Source organism: Bubalus kerabau, chromosome X, assembly GCF_029407905.1.
Source record: "Bubalus kerabau isolate K-KA32 ecotype Philippines breed swamp buffalo chromosome X, PCC_UOA_SB_1v2, whole genome shotgun sequence".
NCBI lineage: Eukaryota > Metazoa > Chordata > Mammalia > Artiodactyla > Bovidae > Bubalus > Bubalus kerabau.
In genome coordinates, this window is record NC_073647.1 from 50,315,488 (window position 1) to 50,328,966 (window position 13,479).

Below are 13,479 nucleotides of genomic sequence, written 5' to 3' on the forward strand. Positions count from 1 at the left end.
ACTATGCCAAAGCCTTTCACTGTGTGGATCACAATCAACTGTGGAAAATTCTGAAAGAGATGGGAATACCAGACCACCTGACCTGCCTCTTGAGAAACCTGTATGCAGGTCAGGAAGCAACAGTTAGAACTGGACATGGAACAACAGACTGGTTCCAAATAGGAAAAGGAGTATGTCAAGGCTGGATACTGTCACCCTGCTTATTTAACTTATATGCAGAGTACATCATGAGAAATGCTGGACTGGAAGAAACACAAGCTGGAATCAAGATTTCCGGGAGAAATATCAATAACCTCAGATATGCAGATGACACCACCCTTATGGCAGAAAGTGAAGAGGACCTAAAAAGACTCTTGATGAAAGTGAAAGTGGAGAGTGAAAAAGTTGGCTTAAAGCTCAACATTCAGAAAACGAAGATCATGGCATCCGGTCCCATCACTTCATGGGAAATAGATGGGGAAACAGTGGAAACAGTGTCAGACTTTATTTTGGGGGGCTCCAAAATCACTGCAGATGGTGACTGCAGCCATGAAATTAAAAGACACTTACTCCTTGGAAGGAAATTTATGACCAACCTAGATAGCATATTCAACAGCAGAGACATTACTTTGCCGACAAAGGTCCGTCTAGTCAAGGCTATGCTTTTTCCTGTGGTCATGTATGGATGTGAGAGTTGGACTGTGAAGAAGGCTGAGTGCCGAAGAGTTGATGCTTTTGAACTGTGATGTTGGAGAAGACTCTTGAGAGTCCCTTGGACTGCAAGGAGATCCAACCAGTCCATTCTAAAGGAGATCAGCCCTGGGATTTCTTTGGAGGGAATGATGCTGAAGCTGAAACTCCAGTACTTTGGCCACCTCATGTGAAGAGTTGACTCATTGGAAAAGACTCTGATGCTGGGAGGGATGGGGGCAGGAGGAGAAGGGGACGACAGAGGATGAGATGGCTGGATGGCATCACTGACTCGATGGACGTGAGTCTGAGTGAACTCCGGGAGTTGGTGATGGACAGGGAGGCCTGGCGTGCTGCGATTCATGGGGTCGCGAAGAGTCGGACACGACTGAGCGACTGAACTGAACTGAACTGAACCAGGTCAAAACCTATGGCCATCTATCATGTTTATTGATACTAAGCAGTTGCCTTCCCAAAAGACCCTGATTGGCATATAGCAGGGCTGTTAGCCCTCTGTTCCACGTGTTGCAGAGATTTTCTGTCAGTCTCTCTCTAAAGAGCTCAGCTTTTTATTGAATGTGTTATTACTAAAGTGAGTGAAGTTGCTCAGTCGTGTCCGATTTTTTGCGACTCCATGGACTGTAGCCTACCAGGATCCTCCATCCATGGGATTTTCCAGGCAAGAGTACTGGAGAGGGTTGCCATTTCCTTCTCCAGGGGATCTTCCCGACCCAGGGATCGAACCCGGGTCTCCCACATTGTAGGCAGACACTTTACCATCTGAGCCACCAGGGAAGTTATTACAGAGGTTTAGTCCAAAAGAGCAAAGCTCATGTCATCATCAGAGTCTTCAGATTCTTTTTACTTTGTTCTACTTTCTTCTCCTCAGCTGGGGCTGCAGTGGTGGAGGGGGCAGGACCTTATGGTGGTGCAGCACCACTTGTCGGGACAGGTCCACCAGCCCCCACATGGCAGATGAAGCTGCCGATGCTGACACTGGCCAAAGCCTTTACAAACAAGCCTGGCCAGAAAGGGTCAACATTTACACTGGCTGCTTTAACGAGGGCACTGATCTTATCCTCTGTGACCATCACCTCACTGGGCAGAATGAGGGCCGAGTAGGTGCAAGGAAGCTCTGAGACAGAGGCCACGGTGTGGGCGAGTGCTCGGTGGGGCTGCTGGCTTGGTGCCAGCCGCCAGATGAAGTGAGGGCCTCACCCCAAAACAGCCTTGGCTTTTCAGAAGGACAGAGCACCTTAGGGGCCACGGAAGAAAGGATCTCTCTTTTTTGGCTGCGCAGCATGGCATGCCAGATCTTAGTTCTGAGACCAAGAATTGAATCGAGCCCGCCCCCTGCAGTGGAAGCATGGAGTCTTAACCACTGTACCACTGTGGGATTCCCGTCTCTTGTCTCAAAAGACTAGGCCGGCTGGTTTCGGCTGTCAAGAAGTTACACAATTTTATGTGACCAAATTATTACACTCTGGATTGATGATTTCTGGGTTGTGTATCTTGGGCACAAAGTTGTCCTGCCTCAAGTGAGGAGAGTCATGTGACTCAGGGCAGAATTTCTGAGTTCCCACACCCAATGCTTCGTGGACCCAGGCTGGCTGATTCTTGCTGTCCTGCTGGCCCCACTACTGTGTGTGTGTGTGTGGGGGGGGTTTCCTATGATCTCAGGCTAGGTAGGCCGGGACTCAGGCCAGTGCCCATCAGACACCCAGCCCCTGCCCCCCTGGGATGCCAGGTCAGTTGGGGAAAAGACAAGGAAACGTGTACAGAGAAGAGTGTATTATATTATTTAAATGCATACGTGGCCCTCAGGTGAGCAAGCGAGATACATGGGGAAAGCACAAATAAAAACGAGAATCCACCTAAAACCAGTGCTCTTGAAAGGTCACCTGCATGGTACGAAGGAAGGACAAGGCTGTAAAAGGAACTGGGTCCATCCCAGCATGGGTCTGAGTGAGAAGACCAGTCCCCATCATCTGCAAGCAGGGGCTTCCATCCCTCTGCCACAGACAGTGGGGCTTCAGCAAACCATTGGCTGAGGGAGGCTCCCCCCACACCCCCAGCACTGTGGTTGTACTGCTGGGCTCCTGGCAGAGCGAATGGTCCCAGAAGGGAAGCCTAACCCCTGGCTTCCCACTCAGGACTCCCAGAGGGCCAGCTGAAGACCGGTCTGCGATCTCATGTTGAAGACACCACCCATCCTCATGGAATGCTGGCAGGTCCCTCAGAGAGAGGAGTGGCCCTGTTACGTCCCCAGGGCATTACTGTCAGAGACCAGATGATATAATTTTCGGTAAGGGCTGGGAGTGTCTGCTACGTGCCTGGACTCATCCATCCCAGACTTGTGGCGGCTCTAGGAAGTCGGTAGCATGTCACCCCCTTCTCCAGATGAGCAAATGAGGACAGGAAGACTTGAGCAGCTTGTTCTGAATCTCTAGCTAGCAGAGGGAAGGGTGGATAGGGACATTGACCTATCCACTAACCTCCTTTTGCAGGCTGTAAAGTGAACTGAAAGTCGTTCAGTTGTGTCCAACTCTTTGTGACCCCATGGACCATACAGTCCATGGAATTATCTGGGCCAGAATACTGGAGTGGGTAGCCTTTCCTTTCACCAAGCGATCTTCCCAACCCAGTGATCAAACCTGGCTCTCCTGCATTGCAGGTGGGATTCTTTACCAGCTGAGCCACCAGGGAAGCCCAAGAATACTGGAGTGGGTAGCCTATCCCTTCTCCAGAGGATCTTCCTGACCCAGGAATCGAACTGAGGTCTCCTGCATTGCAGGTGGATTCTTTACCAACTGAGCTCTCAGGGAAGCCCTTTTGCAGGCTACACTCTCCATTTGGTTCCCAAGGAGGTTCCTCGGGCATCGTATCGCACATCAGCTTGTCTTGAAAGCATTGGAGGTGAGTCCCAGTGAATATCCCTGGGCCTTGGACCAGTTTATAAAGGAAGGAGGTGAGAAAGAGAAACACCTGTACTCTTGTGCCTAATCGGAGGGACTTTGAAACAGACTGACAGTACCTTTGAATTCTCATGAGATCAGAGAGCGGTTCTCATGGATATTTACCAGTCATCTGCATTCCTGTGATAGAAGGCTACTGGATCTCCCCCAATCTTCACTGGCCTCCAAGACACCAAAAGAGACACACATGGTGGGATGTGGGAGGGAGGTTCAAGAGGGAGGGGGACATATGTATACCTATGGCTGATTCATGTTGATGTACGACAGAAACCAACACAATATTGTAAAGCAATTATCCTCCAATTAAAAATGAATTTTAAAAAGTAGATACACAAGAAGGAATCAAAAAGATAAGACAAATTCTAAAAGTATAGGTGGATTTGAAAACCAAAAAAGAACTTTAGACACTAGAAACAAAACCACAGTCTTTGAAATAAAAATTTCAACTGATAAATCAAACCACAGATAGATGACTCAGAAGATGACAAGGCAGTGATGTGGAAGAGAGATGGGTTGGTCCTCATGGCCCCTCATCCTGGGCGGGCTTCCAATGACATCAACCCCTTCCCTTCTTGCCCTGGTTCTGGGGTGGCAGCTGCTTCCTGTACTCGCTGCGTGCCTTCAGCCCTCTGAGCCATCCCTGAGTAACCACCTGGGCTCAAGTCTCCCATGACCTGTGGGGGTCTCAACAGTCACCATGCTGCCCCCTGCACTCGACTGGGGTGAATGGCCAAGGGCAGAAAGTGCCCGAGGTGCCAGAGCGGCTGCTATCCTGAACTGTCATGGAGGGAACGCCGGGAACCAAGGCTGGGCTGTGCGGTGACTGCAGTGTCCCTGGGAGGAAACTGACAAGGACACCTGCCTTAGCTCTCGGCTCAGGTCACAGGATGACAGCCACAGCTCTTCCATGGCAGCCTGCAAATTCCCCTGTGCCTGCAGGGCTGACGGGGCTGGAAATCAAACACAGCATTCCACCATGTCAGTTGCAGAATCCCCAGGTTGCCTGAATTCCCAGCCTCTCTGCATTTCCTAGGTGAAAGGCACGGTGCTATGTGAACAAGTGGGACCTTGAAACTGAGACTCAGGATATCTGGCTGCCCTCGGTGGAAGCTCACAATTGGCAAGCCCTCAGTCCCCCAGAGCCTCCCTTGCTGACGGAAGTAGCTTGCCCGGTCGTGTCTGGGAGGCTGGTGTTCTGTCCTTTGAGGACTGTGTCATTACCTCACCTGGTGCCGATGCCTTGCAAGGGGACACAGACTGTCCTCCAGACCCTCTGCCACCACATCCTGTTGCCATGAGACTTATAAGTGGGGTCTGATTACTGCATGATTGAGGGGACAGACACAAAGTCTGACACTTCAGGAAATAGCTCATACATCAATAAATATTTCCCAGACTTCACTGCTATCTACCAGCTTAACTTTATTTGGACATTTGTGGTAGGAGCTTCTCAGGGAGTTCGACTCAGTAGGTGAGCTGGGCCAGTCGATGAAGTGGATTAACTGATAGAGGCCTATTTACTAGAGGGTTATGATTGAAAGCATCAGTATTAGGACATGCAGCTGCTGTGTAGTCTAGCATGCACTTCACATGGGTGGCTGACTGATACTTGGACCTACTGCTGACCTGCATTTCATAGGTTTTGATGCCAGAAGAGCCCTGACAGGAGGTGGAGGAAAGAATACAAAGGCTTCAGTACAGTTCAGTTCAGTTGCCCAGTCGTGTCCGACTCTTTGCGACCCCATGGACTGCAGCATGCCAGGCTTCCCTGTCCATCACCAACACCAAGAGCTTGCTCAAGCTCATGTCCATCGAGTTGGTGATGCCATCCAACAATCTCATCCTCTGTCATCCCTTTCTCCTCCCGCCTTCAATCTTTCTGAGCATCAGGGTCTTTTCTAATGAGTCAGTTCTTTGCATCAGGTGGCCAAAGTACTAGAGCTTCATCTTCAGCATCAGTCCTTCCAATGAATATTCAGGACTGATTTCCTTTAGGATGGGCTGCTTGGATCTCCTTGCAGTCCAAGGGACTCTCAAGAGCCTTCTCCAACACCACAGTTCAAAAGCATCAATTGTTCAGTGCTCAGCCTTCTTTATGGTCCAACTCTCACATCCATACATGACTACTGCAAAAACCATAGCTTTGACTAGATGGACCTTTTTTGGCAAAGTAACATCTCTGCTTTATAATATGCTGTCTAGGTTTGTTATAGCTTTTCTTCCAAGGTGCAATAATCTTTGAATTTCATGGCTGCAGTCACAATCTGTAGTGATTTTGGAGCCCTTCAAAATAAATTCTGTCACTGTTTCCATTGTTTCCCCATCTATTTGCCATAAAGTCTTGGGACCAGATGCCATGATCGTTGCTTTTTGAATATTGAGTTTTAACCAGCTTTTTCACTTTCAACAAGAGGTTTTTCAGTTCCTCTTTGCTTTCTGCCATAAGGGTGGTGTCATCTGCATATCTGAAGTTACTGATATTTCTCCCGGCAATCTGGATTCCAGCTTCTGCTTCATCCAGCCCGGCATTTTGCTTGATGTACTCTGCATAGAAATTAAATAAGCAGGGTGACAATATACAGCCTTGATGCTGGATATTGACAATATATTCCTTTTCCAATTTGGAACTAGTCCATTGTTCCATGTCTGGTTCTAACTGTTGCTTCTTGAACTGCATACAGATTTCTCATGAGGCAGGTAATGTGGTCTGGTATCTCTATCTCTTTTAAAATTTTCCACAATTTGTTGTGATCCACAAGGTCAAAGGCTTTAGTGTAGGCAATAAAGCAGAAGTAGATGTTTTTCTGGAATTCTCTTGCTTTTTCGATGATCCAGTGGATGTTAGCAATTTGATCTCTGGTTCCTCTACCTTTTCTAAATCCAGCTTGAACATCTGGAAGTTTTCAGTTCACATGCTGTTGAAGCCTAGCTTGGAGAATTTTGAGCATTACTTTGCTAGTGTGTGAGATGAATGAAATTGTGCAGTAGGTTGAACATTCTTTGGCATTGCCTTTCTTTGGCATTGGAATGAAAACTGACCTTTTGCAGTGCTGCAGCCCTGCTGAGTTTTCCACATTTGCTGGTATATTGAATGCAGCACTTTCACAGCATCATCTTTTAGGATTTGAAATAGCTCAGCTGGAATTCCATCACCTCCACTAGCTTTGTTCATAGTGATGCTTCCTAAGGCCCACTTCACTTTGCATTCCAGGATGTCTGGCTCTAGGTGAGTGATTGCATCATCATGCTTATCTGGGTCATTAAGACATTTTTTGTACAGTTCTTCTTGTATTCCTACCACCACTTCTTAATGTCTTCTGCTTCTGTCAGGTCCATACCACCTTTGTCCTTTATTGTGCCCACCTTGGCATGAAATGTTCCCTTGGTATCTCTGATTTTCTTGAAGAGATCTCTAGTCTTTCCCATCCTATTGCTTTCCTCTGTTTCCTTGCAGTGATATTGAGGAAGGCTTTCTTACCTCTCCTTGCTATTGTTTCAAACTCTGCATTCAGATGGGTTTATCTTGCTATTGTTTCAAACTCTGCATTCAGATGGGTTTATCTTTCCTTTTTTCCTTTGCCTTTCACTTCTCTTCTTTTCACAGCTATTTGTAAGGCCTCCTCAGACACACATTTTGCCTTTGTGCATTTCTTTTTCTTGGGGATGGTCTCAATCACCGCCTACTGTACAATACCATGAACCTCCATCCATAGTTCTTCAGGCACTCTGTCTATTAGATCTAACCCCTTGAATCTATTCATTTGTCACTTGTACTGTATAATCATAAAGGATTTGTTAGGTCATACCTGAATGGTCTAGTGGTTTTCCCTACTTTCTTCAATTTAAGTCTGAATTTGGCAATAAAGAGTTCATGATCTGAGCCACAGTCAGCTCCGGTCTTGTTTCTGCTGACTGTATAGAGCTTCTCCATCTTTGGCTGCATTGCTAGCAAAGTAATGCTCAAAATTCTCCAAGCTAGGCTTCAACAGCATGTGAACCGAAAACTTCCAGATGTTCAAGGTGGATTTAGAAAAGGTAGAGGAACCAGAGATCAAATTGCTAACATCCACTGGATCATCGAAAAAGCAAGAGAATTCCAGAAAAACATCTACTTCTGCTTTATTGCCTATGCTAAAGCCTTTGTGTGGATCACAGCAAATTGTAGAAAATTGTTAAAGAGATGGAAATACCAGATCATCTTACCTGCCTCCTGAGAAATTTGCATGCCGGACAAGAAGCAACAGTTAGAACCAGACATGGAAAAACAGACTGTTTCTAAATTGGGAAAGGAGTACGTCAAGGCTGTATATTGTCACCCTGCTTATTTAACTTCTATGCAGAGTACTTCATGTGAAATGCCTGGCTGGTGAAGCAGAAGCTGGAATCCAGATTGCCAGTAGAAATATCAGTAACTTCAGATATGCAGATGACACCACCCTTATGTCAGAAAGCCAAGAGGAACTAAAGAGCCTCTTTGTGAATGTGAAAGAGTGAAAAAGCTGGCTTAAAACTCATCTTTCATAAAACAAAATTAATGGCATCCAGTTCCATCACTTCATGGCAAATATATGGGATACGTTGGAAATAGTGACAGACTTTATTTTGTTGGGCTCTAAATCACTGCAGACGGTGACTGCAGCCATGAAATTAAGAGACATTTGCTCCTTGGAAAGGAAGCTATGACAAACCTAGACAGCATATTAAAAAGCAGAGACATCACTTTGCGACAAAAGTCCATATTGTCAAAGCTATGGTTTTTGCAGTGGTTATGTATGGATGTGAGAGTGGACCACAAAGAAGGCTGAGCACCGAACAATTGATGCTTTTGAACTGTGGTGCTGGAGAAGACTCTTGAACATTCCTTGGAGTCCAAGGAGACCCAACCAGTCAATCCTAAACGAAATCACTCCTGAATATTAATTGGAAGGGGTGATGCTGAAACTGAAGCTCGAATCCTTTCTCCTGATGCAAAGAGCCAACTCATTAGAAAAGACCCTGATGTTGGAAAAACAGGGCAGGAGAAGTGGGTGACAGAGAATGAGATGGTTGGTTAGCATCACTGACTCAGTGAACATGAGTTTGAGCAAACTCTCGGAGACAGTGGAGGACAGAGGAGCCTGGCATGCTGCATCCTATGGGTTTGCAAAGATTCAGACATGAGTAAGTGAACAGTATCAACAGCTGATCCAGCTCTGCCTGATGTATACTATACAACCCTAAATGTTCTAGTTCTCCGAGCCAAAAACCTGAGTTGAGCTGCCCCCACGGATAGTCATATCTCACCCCATTTCCAGAGGTAAGGCCTCTGGATGGAATGAGAGATCGTGTTCCCTGAGAAGGACCCCGTGCCACAGCTGGAAGTGCACACAACAAATCTTCCCACGCCTTCCTAGAGGACCCATGCATTAAAGTGACAGGTTGTCCTGGAGAAGAGGTGCGTCACATCTGTCAAGCGACATGGGGATGCCTTCAAGACTTCCTTATTTTCCTAAGGTCCTCACCTCTAGAAGGCTGGGCACCTCTGGCGGACGTTTAGATCCCTGGTAGTAGGAGCATTAGCTTTGCACACTTCTCTGGATACTATCCTTGGGTTGGTGGGGGAAGGATGCGTGCTTTATCTGTAAACATTTCAAAGGCACAATCAGGAGGTGCTGGAATTCAGTGGGCAGGGAACAGAAAGAACTACATCGGGGCTGTGTGTGTTTTGGGGCGGGGCGGCGTGGGGGGGGGGGGCGGTGAGTACCAGATTCTGGGCCCTGGGAGTGTGGAAGATCCCAGGAGTACTGATCAAGGCAGCTCTGAGAGGCCAGGACTAGGGCGCAGCCCAGGACTGACAGTGTTCCTTTGCCATCTTAAGGGGATCACCAGCTTCCTTTCCCCTTCTCCAAGGCACCCTGCGGAGAACAACGTCTCATTTCTTGCAAGGGACAGGGTAGGCCTAACGGTGCTCAGGTGGGGTCTCCTGAGCTCTGGATCTTGGTGGCGGCTTTTCCTTGGCCTTTCTCGCAGGAAGGCGCAGACCACCTGGGGTCGGCGATGGACCCCTCTCCCGCCCTGGGTCTTCAGAGAAGGGAGACTTGGGTACTGCTCGCGGACAAGTGGGTTCAAGATTCTTCGTTTGGTGGGGGGCGGGGGCAGGGGCGGACTTCCCGCTCGGCCTCCTGGTCGACAAAGGAATGCAGGCTGAGCCTCCAGCCGGGCGCGTCCCCGCCGGGCTCTGGGGCGCCGGGGGAGGCAGAGAGGGCTTGTTCCAGGCTCCGCGATGCCCGGAAATATGCGCGCGGCCGCCGTGAACCCCGACTTGAGGGTACTTCTTTCAACTCTAGGAACATAACGTCCTTCACAGTTACGGCAAAGCCTCGGGCAAGAGCTCTACGCCCAAGATGGCCAGCCGGAAGCTGGGTTCTCGCGCCGATGTGGCGAAGCCCCATTCGCCAGCTGGCTGCCCGCGGTTGGGGGCCCAGCCGCCTTCTCGGTCTGCGCATGTGCTCAGCTCCCACCGCACGCAGACGCAGAGCATCGCTACATCTATGGTCCGGAAGTCTGATAGAGCGTCTACGCGCCCTCGCCTGGACTCTATGGTTCCTACGCGTGAAGATAGGCTGTCTATATAAGACCTGCGCAGGCGTGGGAGCGCCTCTTTCCCTTTGGCACGGTGAGTAGTCGCGGGCTCTGGTTATGGCTGTGCTCTTGCCATTTCTGTCTCCTAGTTTAATACCTGTGTTCGACTTCTTTTCCGACTTTGTTTCATGTAGCCACTGAAGATCCTGGTGTCGCCATGGGCCGCCGCCCCGCCCGGTGGTGAGTGCTACTCCTTGTTTTTTCGCTGCCGGGAAGCGAGAGGGAGAGCCATTTAACCGTTAAAAGCAACAGTGGGGTGGGGTCTCCCTGGTGCGGCTTTTCTGTCCTGGGGACGGACTCGGCGTATTCCCTGAGACATTCCGGGTCGCTTGAGATCTTCCCCCATTTTGTTGTAGTGGTGGATTGACCCAATTTTGTATACAATGGCCCCAGTATAGGGGTACAAGCGATGTCTACCTTGTATCCCGCCCTCTGGACTTGAAAATTCGCCAGCTTAGTTTACTCTCGGGGCCTCTGTGTACCATTCCCGTCTTATTTCCAGGCGACGTGTGGTGTGGGCGCCTCGGATGCCAAGGGCAGTCCCGGAAAAGTGGTTTCAGCTGCCTCGGCCCCCTCGGCCCTGCAGGGGGCGCCAGGAGCCCTTCACATGGTTTGGAGGCAAACTTAATGCCACGTGCTCCAAGGTCCATTTAGGTGGATGGCTTGAACTGTACTATTTTATCTTTAAACCGAGAAAGTGCGTTTCAGAATGTGAGCCTTATATGACGTTTAAAGCAACAGGATCGAGGATGGTATTTTATTTTTTAATCTCCTGTCATGGGTGACTTGAGTTTTGGCCACATCTTGCTTTAGCGCCCATTTCCAGTAAAGGAGACCAAGCTTGGAGATTAACATGTGTCAAGTTCTCAGCGTGCATGTTGTAGAGCTCGTTTATGAACCCTGGCTAACCTGAGTCGTTTTCCCTGCAGTTACCGGTATTGTAAGAACAAGCCATACCCAAAGTCTCGCTTCTGCCGAGGTGTCCCTGGTAAGTAGAGGCAAAGCTCCCAAACTGGTTTGGGCCCAGTGACCTAGTTGCTTATGGAACTCCCACACTAAGCAAGGTTGTCTTGTCTTTTTTTTTCCAGATGCTAAGATTCGCATCTTCGACTTGGGGCGTAAGAAGGCCAAAGTGGATGAGTTCCCACTCTGTGGCCACATGGTGTCAGATGAGTATGAGCAGCTCTCCTCTGAAGGTGAGGCAGGCTTCCTTGTCAATGCTGCCTGGTTCCTTGTGTGTGCACCCCCCCACCCCAGCCAAACCTGGAACTCACTGCACTGAAATGACCAGCTTATTAATCACAAGTGCCCAATCATTAGCCTCTTTGCTAAACTCATCCCACCAAGACAGAGAGCCGTGGTAAATGCTTCTGTGGCATTTTGTCTTCCCGTAGCCCTGGAGGCTGCCCGTATTTGTGCCAACAAGTACATGGTGAAAAGCTGTGGCAAAGATGGTTTTCACATCCGAGTGCGGCTCCACCCCTTCCATGTCATCCGCATCAACAAGATGTTGTCTTGCGCTGGAGCTGATAGGTGAGCTGGATCCTGAGACTTCTACTTTGGGCTTGATGATTTTGATCGACCAGGGCAGAGAGGTGGCCCCATTGAGATTGACCCACAGCAAAGCCAGGCCAAAGGGCCAGTAAGTGGACCTCAGTGGACACTGAACAACCCAGAGTCCCAGAAAGAAGTTCAAAAGGCATCATGGCTCTGGGCAACATAGAGCAAGTTGCTCATGTGGGAATAGCTTCTATTTGCACCTGATGACATAATCTGCAAGCAAGCAGGTTGCTGGGGTGGTCATAGGTCGGTTGGCTTTCAGAGGAGCCCAATGGCACCTTGCAGGGACTCTAGCTAGTCTGTTTTTTGGTTCTCTTCTTCGCAGCCAATTAAGCCGACTGTGCTCTTTTCCCCGTGGGGGCCCAGTGTGCAATGGCTGCAAATAGCAGCCTCCTTGGTAGTGTATGTAACCTGTTGCCTGTACAGGTTGCCCTAAGGGACCTTGGAGACAACTCTTTCTAGTGGGCATTCATGACTGGCCTGCTGTTCTCCCAATCTAGACTCCAGACAGGTATGCGCGGTGCCTTTGGAAAGCCCCAGGGCACAGTGGCCAGGGTCCACATTGGCCAGGTCATAATGTCCATCCGCACCAAGCTGCAGAACAAGGAACATGTGATTGAAGCCCTCCGCCGGGCCAAGTTCAAGTTCCCTGGCCGCCAGAAGGTAAGGAGCATTGCAGCCTGGGTCTCCCCTTTGCTCCTGGCCTCAGGGCCCATGACTCAGTTGTTTCTCTCTCTCTCTAGATCCACATCTCTAAGAAGTGGGGATTTACCAAGTTCAACGCGGATGAATTTGAGAACATGGTGGCAGAAAAGCGACTCATCCCAGACGGCTGTGGGGTCAAATACATCCCTAATCGTGGTCCCCTGGACAAATGGCGGGCCCTGCACTCATGAGCGTCAGTGCTGTCCCCTCTTTAATCATGCTCACCAATAAATGCTATTTCCTGTCCATCTGTCTTTGCATCTGGATTCATGGTGGGTGGGGAACTGGAAGCCCCAAGGGTCACTGTCATTTCAGAAGACTGACAAGCTGGCCAGTTGACAGTAAGGCCAGTGAGGTACATGCCTTGACCCCAGGCAGTAGGTTCTGAAGTCCCCCCACCTGTACGTGGAGCACTGAGAAGCACACACTCTGGATCATGGAAAAGGGCTTGTGGTCTAATGTTGGCCTCAGGCTGCTGTGGAATCTCACCAGACACAGCCCTGGAGGTGGGGTCGACCAGTAAGCCCTAGAGAAAACATCTGTCCTGGGCCTAACTGCCTTTTCCTGGGTTTAGAGTTGTTGACAGACCTTGTTGCCATCCCCCATTCTAAGCCTAGCTCACCACCCCTTATAGGACTTAATTCCCAGGGCCACCACACCTGACATCAAGTTGCTAAGGCGGAAATGTTTAGTCTCTTAAGTTGGGTCTGACTCTTGTGACCTTGGAGGCTGTAGCCTGCCAGGCTCCTCTGTTCATGGGATCTCCCAGGCAAAAATACTGGAGGGGGTTGCCATGTTCTCCTCCAGAAGCTATTCCCCCTCCAGTGGATTTTCCCAACCCAGGGATCAGACCCAGGTCTCCTGCATTGCAGGCAGATTCTTGACGAGCTGAGCCATCCTTGTACCTCAACTAGATATTTCTAAATCACAGATAATTCACAGTACAATG

At 49.2% G+C, this 13,479-nt stretch overlaps 1 protein-coding gene, 1 non-coding gene and 1 pseudogene across 3 annotated transcripts; 2 read left to right on the forward strand and 1 right to left on the reverse strand.

The window, feature by feature from the left end:
• Positions 1 to 1,479: 1,479 nt before the first annotated feature.
• LOC129640008 (60S acidic ribosomal protein P1-like) lies at positions 1,480 to 10,164 on the reverse strand (annotated as a pseudogene).
• A 124-nt stretch (positions 10,165 to 10,288) lies between these two features.
• On the forward strand, positions 10,289 to 12,776 carry RPL10 (ribosomal protein L10). Of its 2 annotated transcripts, XM_055563404.1 has the most exons (6): positions 10,303 to 10,445; positions 11,195 to 11,253; positions 11,354 to 11,461; positions 11,660 to 11,798; positions 12,326 to 12,488; positions 12,569 to 12,776. In XM_055563404.1, the coding sequence occupies exons 1-6, from the start codon at positions 10,423 to 10,425 to the stop codon at positions 12,719 to 12,721; spliced, it is 645 nt and encodes a 214-aa protein (XP_055419379.1). In that variant the 5' UTR covers positions 10,303 to 10,422; the 3' UTR covers positions 12,722 to 12,776. The 2 variants fall into 2 exon arrangements, with proteins under 2 accessions (XP_055419380.1, XP_055419379.1); XM_055563405.1 differs by lacking the exon at positions 12,569 to 12,776 and having other exon boundaries at positions 10,289 to 10,445; positions 12,337 to 12,445.
• Positions 12,145 to 12,279, forward strand: LOC129640483 (small nucleolar RNA SNORA70). The gene has a single exon (XR_008708850.1). It is a non-coding gene; the product is annotated as a small nucleolar RNA SNORA70 (small nucleolar RNA).
• Positions 12,777 to 13,479: the final 703 nt, after the last annotated feature.

Bases quoted from the DNA above. Each gene is read 5' to 3' on its own strand.
- RPL10 (XM_055563404.1), top strand. From the start codon at position 10,423: ATGGGCCGCCGCCCCGCCCGGTG. The intron at 11,254-11,353 runs GTAAGTAGAGGC...TTTTTTTTCCAG, and splicing joins CTTCTGCCGAGGTGTCCCTG to ATGCTAAGATTCGCATCTTC. The intron at 11,462-11,659 runs GTGAGGCAGGCT...GTCTTCCCGTAG, and splicing joins TGAGCAGCTCTCCTCTGAAG to CCCTGGAGGCTGCCCGTATT.